The sequence below is a fragment of the Python bivittatus genome, unplaced genomic scaffold (genome assembly GCF_059951505.1).
Source record: "Python bivittatus isolate LINGU-HERP-01145 unplaced genomic scaffold, Pbiv_v1 ctg000020_np1212, whole genome shotgun sequence".
Lineage (NCBI taxonomy): Eukaryota > Metazoa > Chordata > Lepidosauria > Squamata > Pythonidae > Python > Python bivittatus.
In genome coordinates, this window is record NW_028277030.1 from 72,291,635 (window position 1) to 72,308,535 (window position 16,901).

Here is a 16,901-nt window from a genome sequence, read left to right on the forward strand (position 1 = left end):
CAAGGCCTACCAAAATATATCAGTAATAGCTGAAGTATATGTTTAAATACTGCATAATTATAATTTATTAATTAAATTCTATCCTTTACTATGGTTCACTATTATATTTGCATCCATAGTGACTATGGTTAACACAAATCTAGGAACATCTACTTTCAGCTACTTGAAAGAACTGCTGTCAGCTTATGTTCTTGATAGTGAAGTAATATGTATTATTTTCTCTGAATATTTCAGACCATCTTCTCACTCTTGGGATACTTTAGTGGCTACCATTCTTCTTAATTCTGTGACATCAATAAATTTAGTTTAATAAATATCAGGCTAGAAGTGAACCAATTTGAATTAGTCATTTCTCATAAGAGTTCCTGAGCAACCTATGCCTTTTCTATATTCTAAATTCTTTCTTTACTGGTTATTCTAAGACAGGAAATTCTCATTTCCTAGGTTTTAGACAGGGATTAAAGACAACATTTGTGTGTTAGGCTTCAAAGTGGCATAACAAACCTGTTTTGTCCCCCAAGCAAATTAGTGAAAACAAATGAGTTTGTTGATGAATTTTGGTGCTGAATCTGGAGAAGCTAGGGACTTTGAAAAGATAAATGAGCCCTTAAGGATACAAAAGTTGGCATAGGTGTAATCTTACTGACTGGACATATATTTGTAAAGTTCCTACCTCTCAATACGGACTTCAGATTCAACTTGGCTTGACGATGCAGTTCCTCCACACAGGGTGGCCTTGTAGATGGTAAAAAGACATTCTCCTGCTGATGCCAGGGTGCGGTGTAATGAACTGTCCATCTATTCTCTTCATCTAGATTGGAGACAGCTATAAAAGAGCAGAAAGACAAAGATAATTTAATGCTGTGTTAAACATTAAAAGTTAATAAAAAAAATAACATCACTTGATAAACTTGTAGAAAAGAAGGGAACCATTTTAACTGCTCACTCTATTTTCCCTGTAGAAACGTTTTTATACGGTTTGCTACAACATAGTTCAACAGTCAAAAAACAGTGTAAAACATGTGATGTTTTAAAAAATATTTTATATTTTATTTGCTTGTGTGTTTATTTGGGGCAGCTAATATGCAATTCCAGCTGAAGGTGACTGAGTGTCTTACAATTTCCAAATATAGTAAAAAAAAACAAAACCTCAACCATGAATATAATACAATACAGTAACAAACAACAAAGTGTGACATCAGCACAATCAGCAGCAGGCAATTACACACCTCAAATGAAACACTCAAATCATTTCCCAAGGCCCTTTGGAAGAGCCAGGTCTTAACACCTTTCCAAAAACATAGCACAGTAAGGCCCATCCTGATCTCAGGGGATGTGCAATAGTGATGTACAAGCCTAATGGAGTAGGGTTGTAATTTGAAAGGATATGTTGCAAAATGTATTAGTGCAAGCAAAGTATTGAGGTGGCCAGCTCCTCTGGAAGTCTTAGCACAGCTGTTCTGTGCTCCTTCCCAGGTTGTCTCTGCATGTCTGTGCATGTATAGTCATCTGCTTCCCTGGAGAAGGAAAATATAACCCAGGACAGATGTAAAAGAACTTCTGGAATAACTTGCTAAAATACTAGACGGGAGTATTTAGATTGTTCTGCCTGAGCAAGGAATTCCACAAACAGAAAGAAGGCTCTGACCCAGGAAGAAGGCTCTGACTCCCACCCTGTCTGACTTTTGGAAGCTGCTCAAAACATCCAGAGGACATTTGAGCTGATTCTATCTTGGTTTGGTTACAATTTGGCTTTGGTAATTTCATTTTATTCTATGTTTTTATTGGTATGTGGACCTTCTATCTGTGTGTTTTTATTGTATAATGTTTCTTGTGTATTTTATCTTGTAAACTGCTAGGGTCCTTAAGGATTCAGTGCTTATAAATATAATTAATAAATAATTACAAAATGATTCAAAAGAGTAGCATATTACAAGGGCAGATGAATGTAATGTTAAAACAGGTAGAAAAAAAATTAGTCTGTAAAGAACAGCTTGTCTGAAGGCTAAATGAAAGGGAACTTCCATGAGGGCATCCCAAGCTAAAGATGCCCCTGAGTCAGAAGTTTGCCTGCCTCATCCCAATCATCTCCTAAAAGTGTGAGACGCACAGCAGTGCTTCCAATATTGAACACAGCAAGCTGAGAGACAATTAAATGGATAATTAAATCCTCCAGATAACCTCTTCCCACACTGCTCAAGTGTGCTAGGAACAATATTTGCACCTCCCTCTAGAAGACGCCAGCAGGGCAGTTGTAAGTATAAGGGCTTCTGTGCTGTGAAAGACTGCAGGATCCTTACCAGTTTCTTCCGGCAGGACCAGAGGCAGAAATACTTCAATGATTAATTTTCCCAATGTGAAATTTGGGGGGGGGGAATTTTTTTTTTTTCCTAGTTAGAACAGGCAGGTGAGGAGATGGGGACAGAACCTTCAGGGGAATGGTTTGGGAGGCAAAGCAGCTCCATCCTTTTCTATATCTCAGCATTTTAAAAGGATGTAGGTCATTTATCTCCACCCTCCTCCTCCCCCCCGCCCCAAAAAAGAGGTTCTGGACAGCCCATAGTTATTAGAATTCAGCCAATATGACTGCCAGCTAGAGCCAGGAAAACAAAGTTCCAATGAGATTTCCATCCAGCCCTGCCACAGAAACAGAACATTGTTCTCTTTTCTGTTTCTTAACTATCCGATGGAGATGGATTATATAAAGAGCTTATGGAAGACAACAGTATGATAAAGATCAAAGAAGAAACTAAAAGGATGCTGCTTATATAATGATTTAGAAATACTACATTTTCTTGTCTAAATACAGTAATGAGTAGCCTGAATTCTGCATCCATATGGTCTTCATATAGGATGAATTCTGGAATTTTGTGTTTTGTTGGGTGACACTACACTTTCTTGAAGAAGTGCTTTCTTTATCTTCATGGTATGCTAAAATAGAGGAGCACAATCTGAGACTCCAGGCCTGCACACGGTACTAACCTAGTGTAGGTGTGCCCCTCACAAAAATCCAAAAGTTGATACAAACTGTGATTTTTAATGTGAAGACGTTATTAAATAAATGGCTAATCATAATGTGTGTTTATGTATGTATGTGCGCATGCATGTGTGTATATATGTACTCAAACAAATGAATAAAATTTTACAAAGTCCTGACTGCTGAAAACTATCCACCCCCTCGAAATCAGAAAAGGGGCTAATTCACTTGACCAAATGTTGGATGGTATTCCTCTTAGAGGCACACTCAAAACTGAGCAGCTGTCTCTTATTGCACTTTATGAACAAAGCACAAACGATTGTGTCACTATAATGGAATGTATGCTGAGAAGTTATACAGGTGAATAACACCGCCATTAGTGGGAAACCTGCCTGCGTTTTTCCACAACAAATTAACCAACTGTGATGATTCACCTTACAGAAAAAAGTCCTCCCTTTCAGGGTGGCTCCAATATTTTTGCAAGCATATGAATATGACCGGTTTGCCCTTAGAGTTCTTCGTGCACATCCTACTGATGGGAGTCAGCAAGATCTGCTTGAGGAATTCTAAGGTCATCTTCATTTACTGCACTATATATTACAAGGAGCATCTCATGCAGCAAGGTAGATCATGCTGACACAATGCATGACTGCCTTCTCTGGTCTTTCTAAAGAAAGCGCAGACCCCCAAAATAATGAACAGAAAGGGGACCCATCTACCTGACACTTCAATCACTTTCAGTCTTAACCGATAATGAAGACTGTACGAAATAACCGTGAGAGAGAAAACAAGTCAGAGAGAAAGTCGCAGATGCTGAATACAGAATTAAATTAGGCTTGCCACACAAATGCTAAGAGCATTACTCTTGCCACTAAGTTTCCTTTTGAGTTAAACACAGAATAGCTTTGTTAAAAATATACATATGCATGCTACTAGCAAGTTAAACTCAGAACAATTTGTTGTCTTAAATAAATGTCATCGTCTGCTTGAGCATCATGCTAGACTGAAACCCTTGAAATATCTATTACAAGTTTGGGTAGAGCAACAAAGCAAAGCAAAGCAAAGGGATCCTGTAGTGGCTCTGCATGAGCGTGGAGCTAAGGACTCTACAAGACTTTAGCTGGTTAAACATATCCATACAGTAAACTCTCGCTTGTATTAAGTTTCTTTCAGCACTACTATTGCTGGGTTGCAGCAAAAAGCATTTCTCCTTTTTCCATGGTAATTCAGGCACACAAAAGAAAATGAGCAAGTGGCAATTCAAAACTTTGCAAGCACAACAAAGGCTATAGCAGGTGCTTAGGGCACTGTTTAATAAGCTGCCTCTACACAATATCAAAGCACAGTAAACTAAACAATACTATGTACAGTTGGAGAAATAAGAGCAGGCTACTTAATGTTTTTGTAATGCTTCTGCCAAAAATCTAAACAGATTAAAAAAAAACATGCCTACTTACTCTTTTTCTTGAAAAATTGTATTAAGGCTTTGAGCTTTGTATTGATAAGCACCCCCATTTCAGTAGGAAATGCCTTGCTCACTCCAGGATTCCATAGAGAGCAAGAGGGATCATGCAGAAACTAAATTCCAGAGCTTCCCCAACAGTTCTTACAATTCCTACTAACTTTGTTCATCCTCCTGCCACCCCTCCTTTCTTTGTTTCTTCTTTTAAAAGCAAGCTCCCCGTTGCAGTGAACGTCCTACCAATTAGAAACCATTAACAGTCCTTGAACCTGAAAGCCTCCATCGGAAACATAATGCTGTGGCTGCAACAGCCAGTTACAATGTGAGGAGAGAGTGGGGGGAGCCAATCTTTGTTCATGTTTGCATGGAAGCAAGATGGAGATTTCTGCTTCAATGCTCATTCACAGATTCTCCTTTTCTCTCTCCCCACCCCACTTCTTTCACGAAACCAACAGTTCCTCCTTCCTCTGCAGACTGTACTTCACAAGGATGAGTACAATAATTGTACATCATTTCCCTTGGCATTACCTTAATGGGATCTTCAAAATCCTTTACAGGACAGAATATGAGGTAGGTGCTTTAATGGGCAAGATTTTTCTCAGCCTACCCTGTTGGGAATATGATTTTTTATTGCCTGGGACCGTGAGATGCTCAGTTGTTTTCTAAACCCATCTCCTCCTTTTCCTATCAAGGACAATCTTCATAATCAGCATGTTTCCAGCTCTGCCCTAAAATGTCTGAAGACCTGGCTTTTTCTGTGTGTGTTTATAAATCATAAGGTCCCTTCCCCTTCATCCTTATATTTTGCTCTTTTGGGCTGTTACTAAAATGCAGAGGATTTCCTTTAAATCATCCTGCCTTCCAAACTTACATTTAACTACCAATTTCTATCACATACAACAAATAAATACCAATGTACACTCCATCTTTCCATTCATTCATTCATTTGTTCGTTCATTCATTCACCCACAGATTTGTTAAAACCAATGTCAAGTTACAATTCCCATATATGGCTTTAATATATGGCTTGTTTTAAATAATATTCCTGTGATAAGTGAAGGATTTTTGAATTGAAAGCATAATTTCTTTTCTCTCTTTGCAGTGATGCACAATTTTTGCAGAGAACAATGCTAAGCATGCTATTAATGTGCTCAGCAGGGCATGCCTGTAGCACAATGCTGAGATTCAAGAAGTCAGACTGCCCTTTCAAAGGAAGACTAAGCAATGTCTTGGCTTGACACTGAAAGGAATTCTCATTTCCCCAAAGAAACACTAACAGCAGGGGCCACCTCAGTCCTTTCCAAGAGAAGCCACATAGACTCAAAGCTTTGGGGTAGTGTATGTGCAAGTAAAGGCTCCTATGTACAATTATTCTAGGAGGGAACTGGAAGAAATTTAAGTAGTATCATTTGGCATTTATGTGTTACATATTCCAAAGGATACAAACATTTACTAAATGTTGAAAATAGTTTTCCCCTTTAGTGCTTCAACCAACTTTGTTTCACTATAGCAATGTAAACAGGTAGACAGTGCACGTTCTCTGATTAATTACCTTCAGGAAAGAACTTCTCTTAAAAGTAGCAGAATAAAAATAGTAAGCAGTGCAAAGGCTTAAATACATTGCCATCTTAGCAGGGAGGCAAGTAGTACAAGACTGACAGAATAATGAAAATATTATTGAATTATGAAAAAGGGATTTTTAATATTCAATGCTTATCTTATCAATTAAGAAATATGTATTTGCTTAGAAGCTTCATGTTCAATTTTTTTTGCATTCAATTTTCCATGAATTGTGCAGAGAGTGTACCAAAGTAGGAAAAACTCTATTTGAGCACTTTCCTTTCCAAAACCTGGAAACTTTCATTTTCCTCATGAAGGAATTCTTGGTGACTAGCTTTCTTTCCACAGTTACTATACAATGCTAACATGAAGCAACTAAATTAATATTTGCACTAAATGAGGCGTGAATATTTACAAAATCACACGTAAGAGTTGAAAACAATGTAAGATAGGTAGAGCATGTATCAAATGATGACCAGTTCCTCTGGTGAGCATGAACAATACACATATCTCAATGTCCAGTGGTTAACTGTCAGAACAGTTAGCTTTGCTACGTTTTAGGGAAAATGTCTTTTAAAAAAAAGATAGCAAAACTTTTTCCCAAAGAGTTACTAGAGACATAGTTATTTCTTAGCCATACAGTATTGAGAAATCCTTCCTCAACATTTAGAATGGTGTTAAGAGGAAAATGAAGATATGTCCATGTGTACCTCCTTCACAATCCTGTTATTAACCCTGCAGCTTTCCAGGTTTTGGAAAGGAAAGTGCTCAAATAAGAGTTTTTTCTACTTTGGTACATTCTCCACACAATCTGAATATTTTAGGATAAGCCAAGAACTCCAAGAAGCTTGCAAAAATTAAAGGAAAGATGTTCACAAAAATTTGAACAGATGATTATCCAATTATTCTATTTCAGCAAAAATGACGCAGTGGATCAAGAATTTTAATATTGATGGGTATATATTGCCATTACCAAATCTTATTTGGCTATTAAATCAACATTTAATCAAATATGCAATGCTACTGAATTGCTAATGAGCTGAACCAAAATAACTGAACTGTTCTCAGTTTTAATTATCACAATATGTTTATTGTAAGAGTCAATATTGCTATGTTTAAGTTTTTCACCAATTACAAATATCAAGAATGGCATAAGTGATAATTTAAATGTACTAGGAATGAAGCACGTAATCTCCACGTGCTCTGTTTCATTATTTTGCTGTTTGAACATACATTTCTAAAGTGACTTTTTTCAGTCTTCTGTAGAACTGGAAACATTTACTTTCCCACATTTTATTAGCAATAATCTTTAAGTATATTCTTACTTTATGTAAATATTCTGTCTTATATAAACTGATGCTTGAACAGACATATTATTTTTGATTGGAACTCAGGGCAGCACAAAATGAGGTGTGTAGGTTAATGCTTGTTCATTATATTAACATTTGAAATATTCTGTGTGATGAAGGACTTGGAAAATTCAATCTTCACTCAACCATGAAGTCCACTTGATGACCTTGGACAAGTCACTATTTCTCAGTCCAATCTATTTCACCACAGGAAACAGAATTTATGTTGATGACTGGGAATTCATTGGAGGATGGTTATAATAAAAATTTAATTAATAAAAACTAATGCAGTGTAATGGAGATTTATATAAAGTTTTGAACAACGTATTGGCCATATTAAAATATAATACATAAATGTTAAGGGCTTTAAAGGATAACCCTTTCCCAGTACTCCTACAATCAGAAGAAGTCTGGTAGTAGTTTTTCAAGCTAACACATTTTATTAAAAGGCTATAGCTCACTTCATCAGACGCATGGAGTGCTGCCACAGAGCCCTATGGTAGCAGTGGCTTGGTTAAGCTGTGGCTACGATAGACTAACATGGCTTGCCTCCTAAGAACACTTTCCCACTTAACGTACCAAATGCATTTGGTATGTGTATAGAGGTGTTAAGCCAGCGTTTCAGCAGAGTAACCATATATCATGGCAAACATACTACACTACAAACATTGCCAAATGAGCTACCACAAAAAAGATATATTTCGGTTGCCACATATTTGATGCTTTCCAACTCAAACAGATAAAGTAAAAAGTAAATCTTTTGGGGCCTCATTTTAAAGCACTGAATCCTCTCTCTGTTGTAGCATACTGTATTGCCAACTCAAAGAGAAATGTTAAGAAACAATACTTATCAATTCCAATTAGATCCCGTAATAAATATCTAAGAAGGAAACAAACAAAACATGAAAAAGTAATTAAACCCCTTCCCACTGATATTCAGACTATTAATCTAATCAACCATTTTACTTCAGTGTTGCTATCAAATACTTCTATAAGAACTAATGATAAATAATTTATAAATTATGAGGCATTCTTTTTTCTTTTCAAGCCATCCAGACTTAGCCATCCCCTAGCATTATCCTTGAGAACAAAAGTGAGTTCCTCTCACAAAAACACTCCTGAGAAGCAATGAATTCAGCTGCCCTCCCATCTTGAACTGAACTCAACTCACAATAGTCTCTTTCAACTAGGCAGCCTCAGCCTTCATGCATCTTAATACTTCCTTGGCTCCTGAGAAGTGATAATTAATTAAACTGGGGATCTAGGGAAGAATCAGAAAGTAAGTCACATTTTCCTTACAACAGCTGTTAAAAGCAAAAACAAAAAACCCAACAACCTGTGCACCATGTAACCCAAAGCAAGAGCCACACATAAAAGCATCTTTGCAAAGAAGATTATAAACTAGGTAACTGCTTAAAAGAAATTCATGGCAGCCTCCTCAGTAGATTAGAAACCCTGAGTAGGAGACTGGTAGATTGACAATAGGATGGATATGAGGAGAGACAAAGAACAGAAAGTAAATGGGGAGCTTCTTATAATGATCTTATTTTACCATAAATAATAAAACTTACTGAACAGGGGTTTTAGTTTAATTCTGATTCATTTTCTCTGCCATCATAGACTACAAGCACAAGCATATCAAAACCAGACATTGTTCTCATATTATCCTTATAAGAGAATAAGATATTAATATTTGTCAGGATCCTGTTCTGTGTGGCCAATTCACATTGCTGTAACAAAGGAAAGTATTGGGGGCAGGGGGAAATGAGGAATAAAAATAGTAATGTCCTTGATCAGAATTCCTCTAGTGTGAAACAGGACAGAAATAATTCAGTCCAACATTCACTATGTAACTGTGCAGAATAGCACACTCCCCTGGGAGTGATATGTCAAAGATTGTCTCATACCCATCCTCACCTAAATGACACACACAGAGTACCAAAATTAAACTTATTGCTTACCATATCTCATCTGATTTATAAATTTTAGTAAAATGTTCACAGTTCCATAGAATTATTTTTAGTTCTGTGATGCTGATATGCAAACTTATGCCCCAGGAGTTAGGATTACGACTTCCGTAAGTCAAATCCTGTATGCCATGTTCAGGAATTATGGGACATATAATCCTAAAATCTGGGTTATGTACTTCTACTATGACTCAACACATAGTATATTGTAGGCATTCATCAATCAATCTTAACTTCAAAGAATAAATCATGGAATTGCCATAAATGTTATCTTCCCCCCCCAAAAAAAAAGCACACTATGGCCTGTTTCCAAGTTTCAATTGAGTATTTAAATCTAAAAATTGGTTCCAATGTGTTCTATAGCCACTACAACAAATGATTTCCCAAATCAGCAGTATTTAAAAAGAAGTATAAAATACACACAAAAATATATTAATGAAATACTTCATAATGTAGCCAATAAATTAATATGCAGGTCAGCAGCTTACAGAACAGCTACATACATTTCTACTGTAATCTACTGTAAGGTCAAGGAAGAAATGACCTTAAAAGAAGAAAATGAGATTAAAGTGTAAACAGTCAATGTTACAATCAATACAAATAAATTACCAACCCCCTTAGGAAAGCCCAACCGATAGAAGCCCCAGACTGTAAGCTTATCATGCGTCAATATGAAAAAAGCTTGATGCTCCTCTATCTACATTTAGAGCATCTGAATCACAAAGAACCGGTCCTCAATTACTTAAAGTCTATCCAGGAACTTCATTCTGTACCACAAATATGTATCTATAACATCTATAAAAATTATATGAGTCGATCTATAATCGACTCATATAATTTTTTGCAAAACATATAAAACAGAAACACAAATTTCAGAATTGTAAATAGGACTCAAAATTATTTTGAAAAAATAAATGTAGGACAAAACAGATATGACATACATTAAAATACACATTACTTTCAAGATTTATTGTTGAAAAAATACTAGATGCTTTTACATAGCTCCTTCTACAAATACACAGACACAGGGAATATACTCTGTGAACTAAAAATGTGAATAAATAATGTATCTCTGAAGAGATAGAAAAAGTACTGCACAAAAGCCTTTATTTTTCAGTGCAATAAATGATTCCTCCAAGTTTGAATAGCAACAAGTCAGTTCTGCTTCTAGTTACCCGTTGATAGCTCAATTCCACCTCTGAATTTGCTTAATTATTTCAATAATATACCACGGGTTACCATCTGCTCAGTGCTCTGCTTATTTACTCAGTGTTCTGCTTGCAAGCTTCCTGGCACTTATTTAACACAGTTATCATAGCTGAAAATACAGACTAAGAGATACCAACTTCTGCAGCAGAACTGTTATCTCAATCATTAACTTAGAGTTGGCAGCTAAAAATGAAGATTAACTGTCTTCTTCTGAGCAAGCTGGTTCTGGAATGGAGAGACAGCATGCAAGCCACCTGCAATGCCAAGAACATTCAGTTAAGGCACTCAAAGAAATTTCTTAAAGAGCTTGGTCATTTTAAAAATTCTAAATGTCTTGACAATCAAAATTATGTCTTCCAAAACAGGGAGAAGAAATGTATTAGGTCAGACCCAGCTCTTGGCCAATTGTCTTCTCCTTGAAAACACTGGCTATTTTGACCATTTAATAATTTAACAAGATGACCTTCCCTATTCCTAATACATTAGTCTTAATTGCACTCAGTATGAATCCTGTCATAGGGTATTTCTGGAATAGAATATCACCCCCTTAATTCTATTCCAGTAAACTAAAGAGAGAAGAGAACCAGTTTGGTGTAGTGGTTAAGGCATCAGGCTAAAAACCAGGAGACCCTGAGTTCTAGTCCTGCCTTGGGCACAAAGCCAGATGGATGACCTTGGGCCAGTCCCTCTCTCTTTAGGAAGCAGGCAGTGTCTCTGATGGGCAGTTCTTCAAGTTTTATTAGCCCCATAAAATGAGATTAAATGTTCCATGAATATCATGATATGAGAATGGAAGCTATGTGATCAATGTAATACTGCTTCTTTTGATATGGCAGCCATAGAACTTTGCAGCATTTATGAGCTGTAAAGATGTTCTGCTAAAGAATGATTTTAAGGACATTGAAAAGAAGCTAACATATGGGTAACCTGTTATAGTCATTTTTCTGTAATGAAAAAAAATCAGAACAGATGGTAGTGATGGGGAAGGCATACTTAGCTACTTCCCAAAACAGTACAAGAGATTCGAAAAATCTGGAAAAATGTAAAATGCTGCCATCTGTAGGAAGCCAATAGTTACTGTTCTCTTTTCAAATCCCACAGCCATCTCAAAACCTGATACGTTTTCCAGTACATTCTTTTTAAGGTGTGATGATCAGAACGATACACGCTATTTCACGTACAGCTAAGCTTTATTTAAGAAAAGTAAATTAGTATGCGGATGGGAGACCACCAGAACATGACTCCTGATCCCATGAAAACATCCATGTTGATTTCCTGTCTCCTGTCCAATTACTAATTAGATCAGTCCAGCTTAGCTTTTTTTAGATCAGTCAAAACAGCACACAGAACTATATAATACAGATAAATAAGCCAGACATTTAAAAACATCATGGAGGTTCTACCTTTCTAAAGTATCATTAATTGGTTATGAACAGCTACACATTAAGTAATTAAGCATTAATTAAACTTTAAGTATGAAAAAAAAAGGTCCACACAATATATATCACTGAATGGAATTGTGCACTGTAACAAATTCAGTCCATGTTACTAAAAGTCTATTTTGATTTAGGTATCTCATAAAATTGAAATGCTATAAAATTCTATAAAATCATAGAAATAGATTCTATGGATAGATAAATCCAAATTTTGGGAGACCAGTGTTTTCAATTAGCTATGCACACTGATTTCTTTCCATACGCTGCTGACTACTCAGAGCTACTTACTATGATTGCAAATTGATTATTATTATTATTATTACTGAATGTGCATCACTTTGCAATGCTAGCAATGCACTACGTTTGCTATTTTTAGTCTTTTTATCGAGTTAGAAGAGACCCTTTTAAAGTTCTTCACATAATCACCTTTTATCACACCACCTTCCATACATGGTGCTATCACCAAGTCTGGCCATCACCACCTCTACCTCCAAGTCATTTATAATCAGCAGACAGCACTGATCCAAAACACATATTTTGAAGGAAACCACTTTGCATCTGACATCATTAAGAAAACTGCTCTTTTTTTTTACCCTCTTTTTTCCTTTTCATTCATGATTAATTCATGAGAGTTAACTTACTGTATTAACTCTCTACTCTACTCTTAAGTTAACCTTAAGAGTAAGACTGTATTTTCCTCCTAAAAAGTTAGTTCAGGCATCAGTATCTGACCTGTATCTTCAGTAACGAAGAGAGCTACAATACAAAGTATTTATTGGTCTTTCTTTATTGTACTATTAAATCAAGAGAGGTTGTCTCTGGATGGAATTGCACTGCCCCTGAAGGAGTAGATCCATGATTTGGGGGTCCTCCTGGATCCACAGCTCCAGCTAGATCAGCAAGTGGAGGTCATTCCCACAGGCCTTTTCTCCAGCTTTGGCTGGTGTGCCAGTCACAGTCTTACTTGAGACAAGAGGACCTGTCCTCAGTGATTCATAATCTCATCACCACCTGACTAGACTACTGCAACATGTTTTACAAGGGGCTAACTTTAAAGACCACCTAAAAGCTTCAGTTGGTACAAAATGCAGTGGACCAAGGGTTCACAGGTGGGCGCATATTACACCTGTTTTGTGGGTCCTACATTGGCTTCCTATTTGCTTCTGGGTGCAATTTAAAGTGCTGATTTTCACCTACCAAGCTCTTCATGGCTTGGCACATGTTTACTTGCAGGACCACATCTTCCCACTAGAGAACCACTTTGATTATGCTGGGAGAAACAGGTGGTTGTCTTCCCACAGAGCCCAGAGCCATTTTTCAGTCAAGGGGACGGCCCTCTGGAATGACCTTCAGTTAGAGAACAGTTCCAGAAAGAGGTTGAAGACAGAGCTTTTCCAGAGAGCTCTGGAGGCCTGAGGCCATGCATGATGTTTGGGTTTTATTTCTTTTATCTCTGTGTTTTTATATTTTATTGTATATTTTTATTCTGTCAAGAGTCGTGTAATTGAGGTGGGATATAAGTTTGATAAATAAACAAGCAAACTTTTTTTCAGTGCCAGAGTAAAATATTTTTATTTAACCCATCATTTTAATTTGAGAAATTGCTTAGTTTGTTATACATATGACTACTGAATTATTTTTTTAGTAAAGCTATGATTTTACAGACTATTTTAGCTTTTTTAAAATGTGAAAATGAATTATTTTTGCTAGTCACTATAATGGAATATAACATTCTATTTCAACCAATTTTTTCTATGTCTCTGCCAAAGATCATTGTGAGTCGATAATCACACATGCATGAACACAAAGACATAGAGGGAATACCAAAAGCCAAGTCCCATAGGCCAATCATAATATGTTTTAATAATCGTATTATTTTTTCAGAAAAAATGTTACTGTACTTAGGAATGTTCAAAGGTCATGCGTCAAATAAGTAGGGAAGTGTTTAGAAGAAAATGGCAACCATTGAACATTTAATGCAATTTATATAATAAACTTTCTATGGAGTCTGGTGTTTGGTACATTCTGTATGTACAGGTAGCCCCCAGTTTAAGAATGAGTTCCTTTCCCAAGGTCTATCCTTAAACTGAATTTGTATGTAAGCCAGAACAGTATTGTATAATACTGTATAAGTAGAATTGTGTAATTAACTCAAACTGTTGTGTATTTAACGTGAATCATTGTGTATTTAACTCAAATTTTGCTACAATAGACTCTGTTCTTAACTATGGGTTGTCTGTAAACCGGGTGTTCTTAACCCAGAGACCACCAGTATACATAGATAAATTTAGATAAAATTTGTATAAATTTTCATTGCATCACAAATTTTAAAAACACATAATCCTGACATACTATTTATAAATATAATCAATTTATGAATTTAGGAAATGTGTGGTAAAAGGAAGAGATGAGCTTTGTTCTTAAAGAGCAGGGTCCCAAGTCCCAGAAATGCAGTTACTGAGCACACATTAAAATTGTTTAGTTTTGTCCTTAAATGTGTTAATATGAATAACAAAGAGCAGAAGGAACACAGATGGGTTGTATTTAGAATGATACAAGCATCTTTCATGGCTCCTATGTTCTGTTCTCTGAAGATACAGTTGGTATTCAGCTTGCCCTGTTCTCATAATGGATTTGCTACAGTGCATCCGGAAAGGTCCCCCATATGGTTAAGACACATACAAGAATTAATATGCAATTAATAAAATGGTCTGATCATGTGGTTTTGTTCAAAAAGGCAGCTGGTCCACATATAAGATGCTAATTAGACAAATTAAGATGAGCCACTTTTGTCCTGCGTTGAACTAATAGCTTACTGTATCCAATCCTCTTAGATCTTCTAATAGGTTGTGTCAATAGATTAGATAAAATGAGGTAGCAGACTTCTTGGAAAAGACAAACCCAAAATGTATTGCAGAAGTTAATTACTCATATAAATGACTGACATATCCAGACAGTCTAGTTCTAGAAAGTAATGAGATCATGTAAGAACTACAATGGGCCATTATTTACCACGGAGACAAGAAAAAAAAAGACAGAGAAATAAAAAACTTAATTTTTTTTGATAATCATAAAAGGCCTGAGGATCTTTTCTGATACTATTGGATCTGGAATATGTGTATGGAAGAACTTTTCATGTCTTAGAAGACTTTTGTTATCAATTGCCAATCTTCTCTCCTAGTGCAATTTTTGCTGTTTTCTTTACTTCCACTGCAAGAAATATTCCTGGGAAAGGTAACCTCAGTACCACCATGTAACTATTTAAAAAGGCACCAGGGTTACTTCTGCACCATGAAAAACTTACCAAAGTTTCATTTGCAGTTGTAAGAAAACATACCGAGTATTAGCCTGGTATTTTACCATCCCCGTATTTCATTTCTGTATTTATTTCACAATGCATCAAGACAAGCCTATTGTACCTAACCAGAGAGATACTCTTGGTGCATGCCACAATCTATGGAATTCTGGGTTCTGGAGATTAAAAGTCCAAGTTCAATTTAGGAATTTAGGATTCACTTTTCCTAGAATTTTCTATCCCATCATAAATGGCAGACTTTAATACTGGTGGAGGGGCTAAATCCATGCACTGCCTTGTTCCCACTATTAGCATTATCAGAGGTATCAACATCACACATCTTCATGCACTATACTCTCACAGTGAACTCACAAAATGCCTATCATTGTTAATGGACAGCAGAAGCTCATGAAACTACGTAAGAAAGAGGGAGAGAATGAAGAATATCATGTCACTTCCACCAGAAGGCTTCCACTCACTCAATGAAGGTTAGGATGTGTCAGTGGCAAGTTCTTCTCAAGAGGCAAGCCAAAGGACACATACACCAAGGAATGGAATGGAATGGAATTTTCTGGAATTTCCTCCAGAAAAAATGGAGAGGAATACTTCATAGCTCTCGCTGATTCCTTTGGTGCATGAATTGTGTCAGGGTCCATCTTATATACACATTGGTTCCCACCGCTACCACCAATTATTTTCCTAGGCATTCCTAAACAAATGGTTTAAAGAAACAAACAAAGAGCGGCCATTCATTCTGTCTTCTCAACATATTATGTTAAGGAAGTCAATAAAGCAGCATCTGTTAAAAGTAAGCATTAAGGTGGCATTACAGAGATGTTAAACAGACAGATATGAGAAAAGCCAAAAAACAGGGACCAGGAACAAACAACAAACATATTAGTATCCATTTGTCACTGTTACAATGAAAGAATAAATGCTTTTAATTTATAACATTTGCATTGCTTAATCAATGTAGTTCTCCGTCTTTCAAATATAAAGCAATTACACTATTTTAGTTAAGGCAACTGACACACTATTATCAAAGCAGAACAATCTCAAATTAATGACAGATATTTTATTACAAAGTCTTTGGCCCTAGCAAGTCAATTCTATACTGAATAAATATCTGAAACTAGGAAATCAAATACTGTTGACTATGTACCAAACCAGCCATCTGCCAGCAATCAATCTAGTTAGTTAAGTTTGTATAGCACTGTGGACAAGCAAAAAGGATATTAAGGAACATTTTGCTAGACTATGGCTATCATTCTGTCCTGCGCTCACTGCTAAAGCCTAGGCCAGTGTTTCTCAACCTTGGCTACTTGAAGATGTGTGTGCTGGGGAATTCTGGGAGTTGAAGTCCACACATCTTCAAGTGGCCAAGGTTGAGAAACATTGGCCTAGACAACCATCAGAAACTTCCACTGACAAGCAATAATTCTGTAATCAAGATAGAAAGACAAAACCATTTATATATGTTGGAACTGGACTTCTTGAAAAGCTGGGTTTTTTTTAGCTCAGATAAAAGATTCATACACAAATTAAACACTGATCTGCATGTACTAACTTGATGTAACAGCTATTCAGTTATAGAAACATAAGAAACATTCTCATCATGTGGAGAGAATGCAGATATGGTATGCTCA

The 16,901-nt window shown here is 36.3% G+C and overlaps 1 protein-coding gene and 1 long non-coding RNA gene across 10 annotated transcripts in view; one reads left to right on the forward strand and one right to left on the reverse strand.

Moving 5' to 3' along the window:
• The window catches only part of NHSL1 (NHS like 1), a 161,842-nt gene that overhangs the window by 42,185 nt on the left and 102,756 nt on the right, over positions 1-16,901 (reverse strand). For 7 of the 9 annotated variants that reach the window (XM_088141386.1, XM_088141397.1, XM_088141412.1 and 4 more), the window contains exon 2: positions 674-826. In XM_088141386.1, the coding sequence (XP_087997512.1) occupies positions 674-826 (153 nt within the window). Of the gene's footprint in view, positions 1-673; positions 827-4,434; positions 4,725-16,901 lie in introns of those variants that run through there. The other 2 variants (XM_025173803.2, XM_007439210.3) reach the window with 2 other exon arrangements.
• On the forward strand, positions 1,389-7,703 carry LOC148217091 (uncharacterized). Its single transcript, XR_015796303.1, has 3 exons — positions 1,389-1,757; positions 4,895-5,009; positions 5,542-7,703. It is a non-coding gene; the product is annotated as an uncharacterized LOC148217091 (long non-coding RNA).